Below are 19207 nucleotides of genomic sequence, written 5' to 3'. Positions count from 1 at the left end.
AGAGCCACAGTAATCCATGGACACAGTGAACCCACAGTAGACCCATGAGAGACACCAAGTAGACATAGAGACCCACAGTAGACCAGGACCCATGAGAGCCACAGTAGACCCATAGAGACCCACAGCAGAGCCACATTAGACCCACTGAGAGCCACAGTAGACCCATAGAGACCCACATTAGACCCATAGAGAGCCACAGTAGACCCATAGAAACCCACCACAGAGCCACAGTAACCCATAGAGAGACACAGTAGACCCACAGTAGACCCATAGAGACCCACAGTAGACCCATAGAGACCACAGTAGACCCACAGAGACCAGTAGACCCACAGAGAGCCACAGGTAGACCCAAGAGACCCACAGCAGAGCCACAGTAGACCCTAGAGACCTACAGCAGACCCATAGAGAGCCACAGAGACCCACAGCAGACCCCACTGAGACCGATAGGACAACCACTGTAGACCCAGTAGAGAGCCACAGTAGACCCCCATAGAGACCCAGAGTAGACCCACAGGAGACCCATAGAGAGACACAGTAGACCCACAGTAGACCCATAGAGAGCCACAGTAGACCCATAGAGACCCATAGAGACCCACAGTAGACCCATAGAGAGACACAGTAGACCCACAGTAGACCCATAGAGACCCACAGTAGACCCATAGAGACCCACAGTAGACCCATAGAGACCCATAGAGACCCACAGTAGACCCATAGAGAGCCACAGTAGACCCATAGAGACCCATAGAGAGCCACAGTAGAGACCCACAGTAGACCCATAGAGAGCCACAGTAGACCCATAGAGACCCCAAGACCCATAGAGAGCCACAGTAGACCCATGAGAGCCACAGTAGACCCATAGAGACACAGAGAGCCACATTAGACCCATAGAGAGCCACAGTAGACCCATAGAGACCCACAGAGAGCCACAGAGACCCACACAGAGCCACAGTAACCCATAGAGAGACACAGTAGACCAGCCCACAGTAGACCCATAGAGACCCACAGTAGACCCATAGAGACCCACAGTAGACCCATAGAGACCCATAGAGACCCACAGTAGACCCATAGAGAGCCACAGTAGACCCATAGAGACCCACAGCAGAGCCACATTAGACCCACTGAGAGCCACAGTAGACCCATAGAGACCCACATTAGACCCATAGAGAGCCACAGTAGACCCATAGAAACCCACCACAGAGCCACAGTAACCCATAGAGACACAGTAGACCCACAGTAGACCCATAGAGACCCACAGTAGACCCATAGAGTGCCACAGTAGACCCATAGAGACCCACAGTAGACCCATAGAGAGCCACAGTAGACCCATAGAGACCCACAGCAGAGCCACAGTAGACCCATAGAGACCTACAGCAGACCCATAGAGAGCCACAGAGACCCACAGCAGACCCACTGAGACCGATAGGCAACCACGTAGACCCATAGAGAGCCACAGTAGACCCACAGTAGACCCATAGAGAGCCACAGTAGACCCATAGAGACCCATAGAGACCCACAGTAGACCCATAGAGAGTCACAACAGACCCACAGTACACCTATAGAGACCCACAGAAAACCCATAGAGACCCACATCAGACCCACTGAGAGCCACAGTAGATGGGACCGCCCGGTCTCTCTGGCTGCTGCCTCTGTCTGGCTCTGGGGACCAGCACTACAGACTCACCACCTCTCACCAGACTATGGAATGGATGTGGTTGGATAACCCAAGCTGACATGATGTAGTAGTAAAAAAAGGTAGCTCTTTTTTATATCAGGGTTCCGCTAGAACTGCAAACTGTATTGTTAGGGGATCTGAAAAACCCCGATCAGCCAATGGAAAAGTAGGAATATAGGCATAATTATTTGACTACATGTACTATACATATTAGTGAAAATAGCTGTAAGTTGTAGGGCCGGGATGATACCAGTATCACTATACTCGTAAGTATCGTGGTAAGAAACAGCCCTAATGTTAGAAACAGATTATTATTTAACTAGGCAAGTTAGTTAAGAACAAATTCTTATTTACAATGACTGCCTAGAAACATTGGGTTAACTGCCTTGTTCAGGTGCAGAACAACAGATTTTTACCTTGTCAGCTCAGGGATTTGATCTTACAACCTTCTGTTACCAGTCCAACGCTCTAACCACTAGGCTACCTGCCGCCCCCTACACTCTAACCACTAGGCTACCTGCCGCCCCATTATGCTGTCATCCAGAGTCACATTGATTTACTTTCAGCTATAACACGCAACATTTGACACAGCAGGAGTTTGGTCTGCTTTGTGTTTACATTTTTTCCATGGAAAAAATATTGCAATACGGATATCGTCCCGGTCCTAGTAGTCCGTTAGTTTACTCCAATCAGGGGAGGGGTGGTAGTGTAAACAAAACAACGTGGGGATTAGAAATTATCCAAACAATTACATTTATAGAACCATAAATCGATCCTCAATATTAAAGCTGATCTAGCTTTGTTCAACCCCCCCACCCCAAAAAACTAAACGCTGACCAACGCTGAATAAAGTAAAACCAGTAACCAAATCATTTTCTCGCAATAAACGCTTGCTCAAAATAAAAAAAGGTGCATAAACTGTGTTTATCCTACACTACACCACTGGTGATGAGAAACCTTGCCTGAGACCTGAAGAATCGCATTAGCTCCTCCATCTTGAATCCTAGGCTTTAGCTCAGCTAGCTAACACAGTTTGCATGCAGTTACCACTCGTCCACTCTCTCCTGAACACTACACTCCTCATTGGTGTAATCATCAGACTCACAACTGGCCAGCCCTGACAATCTCTGCTACTACTAGGATGGACAGCACCACAAGTGCAAGCTTTATGGAATAATCACAATGAATCTCTGCATCATGGTACTTTTTCAAGTGGTGAGACCGCATGGCTTACAGTACTAGCTAACTTTGAATGTATGCTACAATCATGGAAGATGCCTTGATCTAGATACAGAAGTCTGCGAGTGACGTGTCTGAAAGACCCTTTTCCATTCCATCGAGGGCATATCAATATCACACGAGAAGGTCACGTGTTTCCAGCTTGGATTTCAAAGTGTGAGAGAGAAAGACAGGTGACGTTAATGCCTTAGAGCTGCCATGCCATTGGGTAATTCATTCACCTCTGTGGTTTCACAATCTAACACAGAGAGAAGAGATTTAATAGTCCCTAGAGGTCATACTTCATGAGAATGACTGAGAGCCCCTCTTGGGTGAATGAAGTAGAGACCCATGAAACAATCAGGGTTTATTTCTGCCTTCAAATGCTTTATACTGCCTTCCTGACCCTGTAGAGGAACACGAGGCTGGTCTGACATGCATCAAAACTACCCAGCTTTCTCTTTTCTTTCTCCCTCACATTGCTCCTTTCTCTTAGTCCCTATATTATTTCACCTCCTAAGGCTTTCTCTGGTTGGGTGAGACATTAGAGCTGCGTTCTGTCTTTTAATGGCAGTATATTGTTAAGACACAGAATACAACTAAGTCCCTTTCCTCCCTCACTAGAAAACAAGAGCTAAAATACCTTTCTGGGGAAGTTGCCAATGGGGTTTCTTACAGTACTACTGTATATATACCAGCAAAACTCCTTAACGACCAGGTGGTTGGTAATACAAGCCGTGCAGTGTAAGATGAGTCCCTGATGGAAATAGCAGAGAATTGATTGCCAGCTTTCTTGTTTATCTATAGGTTTGGTGAATATGAAGTATGTTCGTATCACAGTAAAACAGGCAGCTCAATAAAACCAAAATATGTTACTCGAGTTCAGCTAGGCTTTAATGATGTATTGTGTGAAGTTGCTAACAGCCAGCAGCTCATTTGAGAGATGACTGAGACTAAGAGAAGAGAGAGGAGAGGAGGGCAAGCAGCGAAGCATAGCATATGTACCCATGAGAATAGACACAGACAGGAGAGATCCTTAAAGGCAATATGCCAGAGAGCTCTTCCTTTACCTTTAATTGAGAGAAGATGTTATATTCTTTGTAACCCCTCCACAACTCATTACAGGTGAAGCCTAGCACCTGGCTCAGCTAGACGCCTGAAGATAGGAGGATCTCAGGGAAGGATTCAGGCGAAGGCAGAGGGCTGTAACTAACAATCTAGAACATTACAATATTGTCCAACAGCTCAGTCTCTTAGAATGCGAACAGTTTAAAATGTAGTTAGTTCAGCACGCAGCGTTACTATATCTTAACTTCATTTTTATGAAGTATACAAATACAAACCTTTAGTACAAATACTCTGATAACTGCATCTCAACCATATGAGGATGCATTTGACACTACTTGTTCACTCTGAGGGCAATAGACTGTCACATTGGCTACCCACCTTTCATGTAAATTCATGCAAAAATAGAAGAGAACTATATTTGCATGTCATGCACAGTAGTGGCTTGAGGTGTTCATCCTTAGAATCACTCTTTGCTTGAGGATAACAGGCCTGGACCCGAAAAGAGTCCATATTTCATGGTTAGATGAAATATTTAAAGCCATTGATGACTTTAGAACCGTGAGGGGAGCTTAGAAAACAGTCAGAAACAGCTCAGAGAATGATTTAATAAAGTTATAGCGTTAAAGAAATCCGCGAGAACGGGCAGGGACTCTGAGTCTAAAATCCTTGTGGACTTTTCCTTATGTTTCTTAACAGGATGAATGTGAGATTGGTTACAATTTTTAATAAGAATTTTCTTAATTAATCCAAATGAAAATGAAATATCAAAACCCTGGAGGACTCGTCATTTCACCAGAGCACCAGGTCAACATATTTTCCAGCCGTTAAAGAGGAACTTCACTGGGATGTCTTAAGACAAGAGGGGCCAGCTGATTGATGTAAAGCTGGGGTGAGAATAGCAACATCAAATATAATGGATCGTTAGTTCATTGAATCGAGGGTCTGGACTCAACTAAAAAAAAATAACAATTAAAGTGTTTAGTCGTAAAATATGCAGCTTAAATGGTTGAAATGAATGCAGATCAAAGCCTTTTGTGAGGGCCAATTTGATCCCTGAACAGTCAACTCTATGGGTCTGACTGTCATGGGAATTGGTAGCCTCCTCCTTCCAGTAGAACAGGCTTTACCCCTACCCACTCACTCTCACTGTATTGTATTGGTGGAAGGAACTTGCTCGTAGCCTGGCAGGCAAGGCCTCTAGGAACGACAGATGACTGGTGAACTAAAAACAAACTTTTTAAAACATTTTTAGCAAAGTGAAGGTTAGGTTATGGACCAAAGTCTTGAGAAAAAGGGTGACAGATAATTTGGTGGTATTCTCTGTTTTTTTCATGTTCCCAGAGCAGCCCCAGTAACAATGTGACTCTGACAGAATAAGTGAAAGAAAGTGACAGACATTAAAAGCATGACCTACCATGCCGCTGCCATCGATGTTCATCTCGATCTTCCCGTTGAAAGGTCCCCACGTGGTTCCCACAGGGAGCTGCTGCCGGCTGTGGATACGGCGCTCTCCATCCTTGTGGAACGCATCCAGCTCTCCTAGAAAACACCAAGCATCGAAACAGTCACCATATCATAAAACACCAGGAATCTCAAAACAGTCAGCCAAATCCTCCAGTTCCCTAGAAAACACCAAGCATCGAAACAGTCACCATATCATAAAACACCAGGAATCTCAAAACAGTCAGCCAAATCCTCCAGTTCCCTAGAAAACACCAAGCATCGAAACAGTCACCATATCATAAAACACCAGGAATCTCAAAACAGTCAGCCAAATCCTCCAGTTCTCCTAGAAAACACCAAGCATCGAAACAGTCACCATATCATAAAACACCAGGAATCTCAAAACAGTCCGCCAAATCCTCCAGTTCCCTAGAAAACACCAAGCATCGAAACAGTCACCATATCATAAAACACCAGGAATTCAAAACAGTCAGCCAAATCCTCCAGTTCCTAGAAAACACAAGCATCATAAAACACCAGGAATCTCAAAACAGTCAGCCAAATCCTCCAGTTCCCTAGAAAACACCAAGCATCGAAACAGTCATCCATTTCATAAAACACCAGGAATCTCAAAACAGTCAGCCAAATCCTCCAGTTCCCTAGAAAACACCAAGCATCGAAACAGTCATCCATTTCATAAAACACCAGGAATCTCAAAACAGTCAGCCAAATCCTCCAGTTCCCTAGAAAACACCAAGCATCGAAACAGTCACCATATCATAAAACACCAAGAATCTCAAAACAGTCAGCCAAATCCTCCAGTTCCCTAGAAAACACAGTAATTAGTATAATTTGTCCTTAAATAAACCTAAAATAATAAAAGATCATTGCAAAAGTGCTCCTCTTTCTTTTTCTGGGATACTGTAGTCATCTTGTGAAGTGTCCTGGTATTTGGCTTTATTTGTTAACCATTATCCATTAAAAAAATGTATGTTTTATTGTTACATGCACAAGATGGGGTGGCAGCGTAGCCTAGTGGTTAGTGCGTTTGTCCGAAAGGTTGCAAGTTCGAATCCCCGAGCTGACAAGGTACAAATCTTTCGTTCTGCCCCTGAACAAGGCAGTTAACCCACTGTTCCTAGGCTGTCACTGAAAATAAGAATTTGTTCTTAACTGACTTGCCTAGTTAAATAAAGGTAAAATAGGTGCAGCGAAATGTGTTGTTTTACAGGGTCAGCCATAGTAGTACGGCACCCCTGGAGCAAATGAAGGTTAAGTGCCTTGCTCAAGGGCACATTGACAGATGACTATTTCTTTCCCCCATGCATATAAAAGAGAGACACTACAGTCCCTCATGTTCATAAAACACTAAACAGTGCAGGTTAAGCCATCTGCTTATAAAGCCAAAATAATCAGGAGTGAATCCACCATCATCATCATCAGTTGGAGGGTTTCAAATCAAAACAAATCAAAACAACAGGCCGGTAACCTTGCCTGAAAGATGTCTTCTCTAGAGATAATCTCTGTGAGACATCTCAGGGCCAGGCTCAGTGACTGGCAGGCAGCGAGAGAGGCAGCGGATTGATCCAGGAAGAAGCTAGGCCCCTTGTTAGTGCTGTGCACAGCGACACTTAATGAACTGTGTAACAGGATAGCACTGTTAGCGCAGCTAGCTAAAACACCCCCGCTATCTTATCTCTTAGATTCAGTGTACTTTTTTGGGACAGTGATTAATAAAATAGTTACGATAATTGGGGCCGTAGCGTGGTCACCGCTGGGTTTCTGGGGGAGAGGAAAGTCATGCAGGCCTCTCAAGTGCACATTTCCGCCCGGTCGCCTTGACAACCTCTGAGTGCCCTGGTTGGAGGATTTAGACCCTCAACCCCCTCAAGCACTATCTGCTTTATCTTCCTGTGAACGTCTACTCTCCCTCTGACTGAACCCAAGTGTTATGATTGTCTTCAGCACTCTAACTTATCACCCTTTTATTGAGGCACATTTTCATATAATACAGTACGGCACAATCTAAACAGACTCAGAAGTTATTCATGTATTTCTCATATTTGATACGTTCTTACTGTAGTTACCGCACATGTATGAACCATACATTTAGTTTGCAACATTTATTTTAACCTAGATGTGCACTGATGTTGTAGCTAATCAGTATTCTGGGCATGTATTCCATGCATGTTGAGTGAAGTGAAATGATCACTGAACTTTATAATAACACTCCTGTGATATAATGACCTATTCAGACGAGGTCTATACTGTAAATATCAGCCTTGTATCAGTGACACGCTATTGTGTCAGTCTGTTTGTATGGAAATGCTTTCATCTAATGTGCTCCTTCTCATGCATAAACAACATTGGGTGACGGGTGGCTACGCTAACAATAGGCTACGTTGTTGTTGTTTCCTAAAGATCACACACACCTGGGTCACATCACACCCTGGAGTCAGGAAGAGTTCTCTTCAGAAATACTTCATTCTCTGTTGATGCCATCAGCTACACACTCCGCTATAAAATACCCCTACATTTCAAGAACATTACAGCCCGCACAATTACTTGAATTAGGTAAATGTACAAATATATGCCAAAACTCGAATCAAACAGAGTAATATTCTCATCTCAATACTCTAAACGTTCCTTTCTGTATGATACCAATGACACCACTGCCTACTGTATGTCCAGACAGGCTACTAAACTTTATTTTGTGGAAGAATTAACTAGGATGATTATCTCTGTCCTCCTCCTCCGCTCTGTCTGTTGCCCACTGCGTTACTGACGGTGTGGTGGAAGGTGGCTAAGCTCATTAAGAGGGAAATGATTAAACATTGGAGCACAGCTGGCCACCATCAGAGGCAGCAGGCTCCCTCAGTGCGATGCAAGGGAGAAGGAGCGCATGCAGCCACCGCTTGATGCATTCTGTCTGTCCTCTGATAAGAGCGAGGCCCTTTAACCACTTGGATGCTAGTTCCTGTTTAGCCCTGTTGACACACCGACCGCTAGCTACAGCCATCCCCAGCGGGCGGGTAGTCTCTCTCTCTTTCTCTGTCTCTCTTTCCCCCTCTCGCTCTCTCTCCCCCTCCCCTCTCTCTGGTTGATACGAGATGGGGGGATGGGAGTAGTAGGTGTGTGAGAGAGAAGGGAGAGGGGGGTACAATTCAATTGGAGGTTTGAGGTCCTCATACAGTGTCTCTGTGCCAGTTGTTTGTGTCCCGTACCAAATGTTGCCTGAGGACCTTGGCTTCCAGCTGGTGTGTCACATCTGTTGCAGATACAATCCTCCGACCTCAACAAAAACACCAGCTGAAAAATAATAAGCCTTCATACTTTATCTCTCCATTTGCCACCAGCATTTAGGAGTCCACTATCTATAGATAAAGAATATATAGATATGCATTATGATAACAGACAACTGGTTTTATCTAAATGGGGTCTGTGGACAGTCTATACTCCCTGATATCTATGTTACTTTGGATGGTCAGAGCGAAGAAGCCTCCTTTGGGAAATCTTTAGCCCAGCCAAAATGAACACTGTTTGTCAAACGTTTCCTCTCTGAGGTACTGAGACTATTTTAAAAGACTACAACTCAAGTGCCAAAACTCTCACCTTCTCACTCTGCTCATTACCTTAATAAACATTAATGACAAAATAAAAAATAAACACCCACTGTATTGAACAGGGGGCTTTGACAAACCCTACCCTGCTCTGTCCCCCTCAACGTCGCTCAACACCCAATAGTGAAATGCCACGGTTCTTGGCAAGAGGCAACTGATGATGTGACTAAAGAGTCCCCCCCCCCCCTTCGATAAGATCATCATCTGTCGCTAGACTCTGCGGTCTGTTCCTGCTCTCTCTGGTCTCCACTGATACTTGGCAGCCCAATGAATGTCCCTTTGTGTGTGGAGAGATCCTCCTCAGATAGCACCCAAGATGCTCCACGCTGGCATCTGTTTGTTTTGCTGTTATGGCGGACAGAGGGACAGAGAGAAAGAGGAATAGGGAACCTCATCGTCTCTCTCTGCGTCTCTCTTCACTGGCATAGCTCGGAATGCTAATGAGCAGTGTCTCAGTGGCAGGGTGCCATCTTGGTGTGATTTAAAGAATAGATGGTGGAGGGGCGGGAGAGAGGGAGAGTGAGAGACAGACACCCCAAAGCTGAACCCATCACCTCTTTTATAAATCCACTATTAGATCTCCAATAACATGACCTGTTCTTTAAAATGAAGAACATTTGCCCTCACCTCCATTCAAGAGGTATCTATATAGGTACAGTCCACATACAGTAACACCATAGTTCAAGCCATGTGAGCCAGTGAAGTATGTTCTGAATGGTGGGTGCAGTAGGTTCAGTAGTAAACAATCACTCAACCATAAGATCACTTTCTATGTGGCAATATGGCATTCAAGGGACTCAGAATGTTACCACAGAAATGTTACCACAGAAATGTTACCACAAAATCTCAATGTATAAAATGTTTGAACACTATGGTGGATTCCTAATGGATGATGATGGATAGACTTTGTATTCAAATATTCTTCCATATAATAATGTACTCCACATCTCCTGGTGTGGAACTTCATCCAATTTGGATTTAACTTAATATCATTTCTCTACAGTGAGGGTCATAAATGACAAATGACAGTGTTAGGTGGCTGCAGATTAACAGTGGTTTGACTGTATCCTTTTAAAACATGAATATTAGTTCAGTGACCAACTGAAAACTAAGACTTACCTTGGTCGCCTATACACATTCTAGTTATATGTATTTATACATAAATAAATCCTATTTCCATGGTTAAATATTTTTTCAACTAATAAAACCACTTTCCTACTATTCCTTGACTGTAACAATTGGAAACAAAATACAATCTAATGTAATATTTTTTTGCTTAAAAACAACAATTCACTGGATATTCACTTGATATCATAAAATGGTAACAATTGAAACCATGTCAATCTACGTAGAGAGCTGTACAGTAGAGCAAGAGACTGCTGTGACAACGTTAATAATAACCCCATGTCTATCAGTTCACAGACGCAGCTATCACAACCATCGCTATTGACGGAACAGGTTATAGAAGTGCCAAATGGGATACAAATGAATATACCACATGGAGCATATAGAGGGTGAAATGGAACGTACAGTATCTCTCCACAAAAGGTGCTACATCTCTAAAGGAGCAGAGATGTGATATGAAATGTTACAGCTGAAGGAGAAATGCCAGTGCGCCGTGATAAGAGAGCGATGAACTTTCCTCCCCTTCCCCTAAACCTCCATTATCAGGTCCAAGAGAACAAAATGCATCATTTATAACCCAGAGCAGCACTATTATCTCTGGGCAAGACACTTGTTTTAAAACACAGATGGACCTTTTCCCTCCTCCTCCTCCTCCTCCTCCTCCTCCTCCTCTCCCTCTCTCCCAGACGAGAACCCCCTGCTTGTCTGGCTCACACCCTCCTTTTGAGCAGCGGGAGGGAGGAGAAACTTGACCATTTTGGGAGAGCAAGTTTCCTAGACAACCGCATGTGCTTGGCTAAGAGGAAGGGGTGCAGGGAAAGGGTTGGCCCCTATAGTTCAGCCTTGTTTTGAGGACACTCCTATAGGTCAGCCTTGTTTTGAGGACATTCCTATAGGTCAGTCTTATACACCATATTACTGTCCTGCTAATGTTCCTGGGCCCTGTAGGCTAAACTGCTGAGAAAACTGTTCCAAATGGTTGTCCAATCAGTCAGGCTATTTTTATATCTATTTTTTATTTAACCTTTATTTAACTAGGCAAGTCAGTTAAGAATACATTCTTATTTACAAATGTACAATTTTTCCAAAAGGAAAAAGGCCTCCTGCGGGGACATAGGCTGGGATAAAAAAAAAACGATATTAATATAGGACAAAACACACATCACGACAATAGAGACACCACAACACTACAGAAAGAGAGACTACGTAGCATGGCAGCAACACATGAAAACACAGCATGGTAGCAACACAACATGACAACACAGCATGGTAGCAACACAACATGACAGCAACATGGTAGCAACACATGACAACAACATGGTAGCAACACAACATGATGCAGTTATTTCGAAATAAATATGCATTCAAAATGCCAGGCTTTTGAGCGGTTATTCAAATAACAGGCTATTCACTGCCGTTTACAGACTAGACTAGAGTTTTGCACTCACTTGAAAACAATCATAACATTCTTCATACGCTTCTAACTTAGGCTATAGGCTACACCTCAAGCCAGTCTGTCTTCATTGTTCTGTTTCGCAAGTACGCACCTTGCCTATCCGCTGTCACGGCTTTTCCTTTTAAATCTTGTGGAGCCCCAGGAAAAGCCAGACTACAAAAGCTTGTTGGACACATAGGCTTATTTTCTTTAACGGGCGGGGAGTTGGAAAGGATAAACCTATATTTTCCTATAGTATGACTATCTTAACACCGGGCTATATCCTGACAAAATAGGCCTACACCATATGAGTGGCCTGATAATGTATATTTCTGAGCCTTCTAAACTGTAGGGAATAGACCCAAACTGATCAACATGGATGCACAATCAGGCCTAGCCTGTTATACAGTATATACATGTGATATGAGTAATCTAACATATGTATCATTATTAAAGTGGCATTGTTTAAAGTGACTAGTGATCTTTATTAAAGTGTCCAGTGATTGGGTCTCAGTGTAGGCAGCAGCCTCACTGAGTTAGTGATGGCTGTTTAACCTCTTATGGCTAGGGGGCAGTATTTTCACGGCTGGATAAAAAACGTACCCGATTTAATCTGGTTACTAATCCTACCCAGTAACTAGAATATGCATATACTTATTATATATGGATAGAAAACACCCTAAAGTTTCTAAAACTGTTTGAATGGTGTCTGTGAGTATAACAGAACTCAAATGGCAGGTCAAAACCTGAAAGATTCCTTTACAGGAAGTGGCCTGTCTGACCATTTCTGGAACTTCTTTGCCATCTCTATCTTTTACAAAGGATCTCTGCTCTAACGTGACACTTCCTACGTCGTCCTTAGGCGCTCAGAGCCCGGGAAAAACCTGAATGTCGTCATCCCAGCCCCAGGCTGAAACACATTATCGCCTTTCTCAAGTGGCCGATCAAGGAACTGTGGGCTTAGGCGCGTGACCTGGCCGCCCCCGTCTTTGTGATTTTTTTCCTCTGTTTGCCGAAAAGGAGATTCCCGGTCGGAATATTATCGCTTTTCTACGAGAAAAAATGGCATAAAAATTGATTTTAAACAGCGGTTGACATGCTTCGAAGTACGGTAATGGAATATTTAGAATTTATTTTGTCACGAATTGCGCCATGCGCGCGACCCTTCTTTACCATTCGGATAGTGTCTGGGACGCACGAACAAAACGTCGCTATTCGGATATAACGATGGATTATTTTGGACCAACCCAACATTTGTTATTGAAGTGGCAGTCCTGGGAGTGCATTCTGACGAAGACAACAAAAGGTAATCAAACTTTTATAATAGTAAATCTGATATTGGTGAGTGCTAAACTTGCCGGGTGTCTAAATAGCTAGCCCGTGATGGCTGGGCTATGTACTTAGAATATTGCAAAATGTGCTTTCACCAAAAAGCTATTTTAAAATCGGACATATCGAGTGCATAGAGGAGTTCTGTATCTATAATTCTTAAAATAATTGTTATGCTTTTTGTGAACGTTTATCGTGAGTAATTTAGTAAATTGTTAGCAAATTCCTCCAGAAGTTTGCGGGGGTATGCTAGTTCTGAACATCACATGCTAATGTAAAAAGCTGTTTTTTGATATAAATATGAACTTGATTGAACAAAACATGCATGTATTGTATAACATAATGTCCTAGGTGTGTCATCTGATGAAGATCATCAAAGGTTAGTGCTGCATTTAGCTGTCTTCTGGGCCTTTGTGACATTATATGCTAGCTTGAAAAATGGGTGTCTGATTATTTCTGGCTTGGTACTCTGCTGACATAATCTAATGTTTTGCTTTCGCTGTAAAGCCTTTTTGAAATCGGACAGTGTGGTTAGATAAAGGAGAGTCTTGTCTTTAAAATGCTGTGAAATAGTCATATGTTTGAAAAATTGAAGTTTTTGTATTTTTGAGGAATTTGTAATTCGCGCCACGCCTATCATTGGATATTGGAGCAGGTGTTCCGCTAGCGGAACGTCTAGATGTAAGAGGTTAACAGTCTGATGGCCTTGAGATAGAAGCTGTTTTTCAGTCTCTCGGTCCCAGCTTTGATGCACCCGTACTGACCTCGCCTTCTGGATGATAGCGGGGTGAACAGGCAGTGGCTCGGGTGGTTGTTGTCCTTGATGATCTTTTTGGCCTTCCTGTGACATTGGGTGCTGTAGGTGTCATGGAGGGCAGGTAGTTTGCCCCCGGTGATGCGTTGTGCACTGCACCAGCCTCTGGAGAGCCTTGCGGTTGAGGGCGGTGCAGTTGCTGTACCAGGCGGTGATACAGCCCGACAGGATGCTCTCGATTGTGCATCTGTAAAAGTTTGTCAGGGTTTTGGGTGACAGGCCACATTTCTTCAGCCTCCTGAGGTTAAAGAGGCGCTGTTGCGCCTTCTTCACCACACTGTCTGTGTGGGTGGACCATTTCAGTTTGTCTGTGATGTGTACGCCCAGGAGCTTAAAACTTTCCACCTTCTCTGTACCTTCGATGTGGATAGGGGGGTGCTCCCTCTGCTGTTTCCTGAAGTCCACGATCATCTCCTTTGTTTTGTTGACGTTGAGTGTGAGGTTATTTTCCTGACACCACACTGAGGGTCAGCGAAGTGGAGATGTTGTTTCCTACCTTCACCATCTGGGCCCGTCAGAAAGTCCAGGACTCAGCCGCACAGGGAGGGGGTTGAGACCCAGGGCCTCCAGCTTGATGATGAGCTTGGAGGGTACTATGTTTTGAATGCTGAGCTGTAGTCAATGAACAGCATTCTTACATAGGTATTATTTTTGTCCAGATGGGATAGGGCAGTGTGCAGTGTGATGGTGATTGTGTCATCTGTGGACCTGTATGGTCGGTATGCAAACTGAAGTGGGTCTAGGGTGGCCGGTAAGGTGGCGGTGATATGATCCTTGACTAGCCTCTCAAAGCACTTCATGATGACAGAAGTGAGTGCTACGGGGCGTTAGTCATTTAGTTCAGTTATCTTTGCCTTCTTGGGTACAGGAACAATGGCAGCCATCTTGAAGCATGTGGGGACAACAGACTGGGATAGGGAGCGATTAAATATGTCTGCAAACACACCAGCCAGCTGGTCTGCGCATGCTCTGAGGACGCTGCTAGGGATGCCGCAAATTAGGCTACATCACAGTTAACACCCTATGGACAATACTTGTGTATTCACTTGATAACAATAATACTTTCCTCATTGCATTGTGTTGTTGTAGCCCAGGTATAATCATTTGGTGTAAAAACGTAGGCCTAATCAATAGTGGAGCTTTAAGTGCCCTGGAACCACAGAGCGCAGCCTGGAGGAATGCACTACTGATCTGTCATTTCAGAATCTCTTAACTTATTTTTCTTGCACTTTGACAAGTACATATTTAGCCTATAGCCCTAAATATTTATCTAATGAATGGCCTAATATCTAGCTAATATTTATCTAATGAATGGCCTAATATCTAGCTAATATTTAGCGTATTACTTCAGCTACACATCCCTAGCCTCTCTCTCCCAGCTGTTCCTGTGCGCAATAGGCTATAGGCTACGGACGCAAGACTCTTCTCTTCTCGTGAAATCCCAGGAAAAGCTATAGGCTACAAAATCTATAGGATATTTATTTTGATCATGTTTTATACTAGGCCTTATAGCCTATTCAAGGAAATAAGCAGGCTTGCCCTTGCTAATTGCTGAATGTAAAACAGGCCTACAGCTTAGAAAATGCATGTCTGGAAAGTTGAGGAAAGAATGTGCATTGGTGTGATCACTTTTGGCCGGTTATGATAACATTGTTGCACTGATGCATTGCAAATAGTTGCACAGGACATACAGAGATGAGCACAGTGAAAAAGAAGACCAAACAAATTGACAACTATTAGAAAAATTGAAATCACTTGCAAACCACTTGAGCAACGAGGCAATGACATGCTATAAAAGATGTGCAGGGTAAACAGCGTATGTTGTTGAATTGGTACATTTAGAACACAAGTTACTATATTATTTTCCATTAGGCTTACATGTACATTGAAGTATTATTTGCAGTTGTCACTATGACAATGAACACACCCTGGAAGCACTGAATGGTCTAAACCAGTATCTCTGTGTTACAGACCTCCTGAATGGTCTTGTGTTACAGACCTCTTGAATGGTCTTGTGTTACAGACCTCCTGAATGGTCTTGTGTTACAGACCTCCTGAATGGTCTTGTGTTACAGACCTCCTGAATGGTCTTGTGTTACCACCTTATTAATAGTCCGATTGACAGGCGTAGGACTGATTGACAGGCGTAGGACTGAAGAACGATAAACTATAAACTTTCCTCTAGTGTGGATGCTCACCACCTATGGTTTAGTATTATAGTTATTGGATTGGATTGGTGGCCTTAACTCTGCCACAACACAACTAACGTTATTATCACAACAAAACTATCCTACTAGTAGGTCCAGCTAACGTTAGCGAACTTGAATTAAATACATTTAAATTACACATACACTTATTTACTTGACTTTTATACTCTATAAATTGACTTTTTCAAATAATTTACTCTGGCAAGTTTGCCACTGGCGCACTGCAGTAGGGAAATGAAGTGGAAGTCGAATCCATCACTTCCGTTGTTTGGCTGTGCCCATAGCAACGTTTGAAAATGAGGTGGATCGATCAGCCTTGTTTTGAGGACACTCCTATAGGTCAGATTTGTTTTGAGGCCCACAAGACAGGCAAGGGTTTGTTGTAGGAAAAGTTAAACAGGCCATAAGAGATTAGGACATTTTAGCCAAAGATATAGATACTGTCTGTGATTTTAGCCCTGACACAAAGCAGAGAGGACCGGGGTGATTCTATTGCTAACATGCACAATGTATGCAAAGTATAGTTTCATACAAAGAAGTTGATTAAAAAGGTAGAAAACGTTCTATTGATTCTGGCAGGTTGAGAATATAATATATTGTTGCTGTTTAGATCCCCTTCAATCACAAGAGGGAAATCAGAGAACTGTAATATGAACAGGAAATACATCTACCATCTACTGAGAACTTGTCTCTGATGTATATAATTGACGTATACACTGAGGCGGTATGCTATCATTGAACAATAGGAGTATGCCAGTTGTCAAGTCCTCAGTTTGATCAAAAGCCTAGTGAAGTTAGCAGTAAGCATAAAGACAACAATCTCCAAGACATCCATCTTATACAAGTGCCACACTGTCTATTGATAGCTGGTAAAACAAGAAAGGAAAACTTAAAAGGATGAAAGTCTCCCCACACAGATATCTCAAACAACATCTAGAGGACGACACATTATTTGTTGTTCATTTGATTGTTTTACATGTTGAGAAGCATCAGAAGGATATCGCTCCTATTTTGCCTGTCAGATGGACTGAATAATTGTTTCTATTTCGATTCTATATGTTTATAAGTAAAGCATTCACATATCGGTATGACCGGGTGGATGCCTGCTAAAACACAAAAGCTTTACAGAATTTTATGAACAAAACTAGTGAAGTTTAGAACACTTGCTTTCATTCAAAAACAAACAATATATATATCCAATCACTTCTAAGAGGGGAAAATACATTTATGGAAATAAATCAGGCAAACATGGCTATAGTAGCAAACATATTTACAGTAGTAACTGTTAACTATGGGATTGAATTTAACACTTAATTTACAGACTGGAGTATTTCAAAGAGCTCCTGAAACCTCTTCCCCAAGTCAATTACGAGATTTCAAACTTTCCGTAAACAGGAATTCTGTTTTTCCTGGGTGACCTAGTTGTCTTTTGTGAGTAGGTTTTAGCCGGAGCAGTTTGACAGTCAACAGATAAGATGGATTAAGCTTTTTTTCATCCAGTTTTGATGTGAACAGCGTAAAAGCGGGTTAAATCATCCAGTTTCAGGAGTATTTTTAAATGCCTGGAGATAGTGTGATAAAGAGGATAAACCTAAGACTTGGGCTGGGAAGGTCAAGGTGGCGGTTTTAGAGAGCAACTACCCGCTGATGAGGCCAGCTCCCTGTCTCTCTCAGAGCAGACTGGGTATAGCAGCCAAGCCCACCTCTCATCACCGCCAGAACAGATACATGTGACGAGTGAAACAAAATCCACCAAGCCCAGTACGGGCGGCATCAAAGAGCCATGCACCTACTGTCTGTCGGTGAGTGTGTGTGTGTGTGTGTGTGATGTATAGTACATGAGGTCTATACAGTACAGAGATGGTCCTCTGTAGCTCAGCGGGTAGAGCACGGCATCACTGAGTTGAAGTGATGGTTAAGGTGAGTGAGCATTACAGAGTTTAAAATCACCCGACTGGCTTTCTGATTAGAATCCTCTCTAAATGATTTACATCAGACATACTGTACTGTACTGTACTGTACTGTACTGTACTGTACTGTACTGTAGGATCTATTACCATAAATCATCAGACATACTGTACTGTACTGTAGGATCTGTTACCATAAATCATCAGACATACTGTACTGTACTGTAGGATCTGTTACCATAAATCATCAGACATACTGTACTGTACTGTACTGTACTGTACTGTACTGTACTGTAGGATCTATTACCATAAATCATCAGACATACTGTACTGTACTGTACTGTACTGTAGGATCTATTACCATAAATCATCAGACATACTGTACTGTACTGTAGGATCTGTTACCATAAATCATCAGACATACTGTACTGTACTGTAGGATCTGTTACCATAAATCATCAGACATAGTGTACTGTACTGTACTGTAGGATCTATTACCATAAAATGACTCCTGGCTGAAGGAGCAGAAAGTATGTATGGAGCAGAAAGTAAAATAATAAATAATAAGATAATTAATCAAAATAATTCAATATACTGCCTTTAACAAGAAATACAAAAATATTACAATATAAATCATATTTTGTGAGGCAATTATACACTGTAACAGTAACTGCATCTTTTAATTACAGTAATAGTGCAGTTTGTTCAATTTAAAGTGAAATAAATACATACTGCATATATGCACCTTTTCAACATACTGTATGGTGATTGAAGTCTGTCAAATTCTCTCCAACCTGACTTCAGACATGCTCAGTGGACAGAGGAAGTGACTGCCACAGTCATGTGATCTGCTCTAGCCAATCCTGAATCACATGTACATTTTAAGTCACGTGGTGGTGGAAAGACTATTGAGAATAGAAGGCACCCCAAATAACAACACATCTAATTGACCAAAATAATCCCAATCGAATTACTACTCACTTCCATAACATGCTATAACATAACATATCACCCCCGTTCAGATGGGAGACAAGTGAAGTTCGGTACGTTGGAGACATTAGGGACATATTTAGCAACATTTTGTGGATGGCTTTTCCCCCACTGCTTCCCATGTCAGTGACAGGGGAGAGTAATCCTATACACAGACTGCTATTGTGAAATGAGAAACTAGCCTCCTTCACTGCCAGAGACCAGATGCACCTCTCTCTCTATCCTAATCTGTAAACGACTTAAAGGAGCCTTATCTCCGGGCTCTTCTGCTTCATTTCATGCTTGATTTACTTTAATTTGTCTGATAGGGCACGAGGATTTGGAAATGGCCCATCTTTCGGCGGAAAATGTTCTGATTTTTCTCCGGCATTGTTATGTG

General features: G+C 42.7%; 1 protein-coding gene across 3 annotated transcripts in view; it reads right to left on the bottom strand.

The window, feature by feature from the left end:
• Positions 1 to 19207, bottom strand: part of LOC106579058 (zinc finger protein ZFPM2) — a 154751-nt gene that overhangs the window by 68795 nt on the left and 66749 nt on the right. For all 3 annotated transcript variants that reach the window (XM_045718569.1, XM_045718570.1, XM_045718568.1), the window contains one exon: positions 5373 to 5497. In XM_045718569.1, coding sequence (XP_045574525.1) covers positions 5373 to 5497 — 125 coding nt within the window. The remainder of the gene's footprint in view (positions 1 to 5372; positions 5498 to 19207) is intronic.

The sequence above is a fragment of the Salmo salar genome, chromosome ssa05 (assembly GCF_905237065.1).
Source record: "Salmo salar chromosome ssa05, Ssal_v3.1, whole genome shotgun sequence".
NCBI lineage: Eukaryota > Metazoa > Chordata > Actinopteri > Salmoniformes > Salmonidae > Salmo > Salmo salar.
This window is presented reverse-complemented; position numbering and strand designations above follow the sequence as displayed.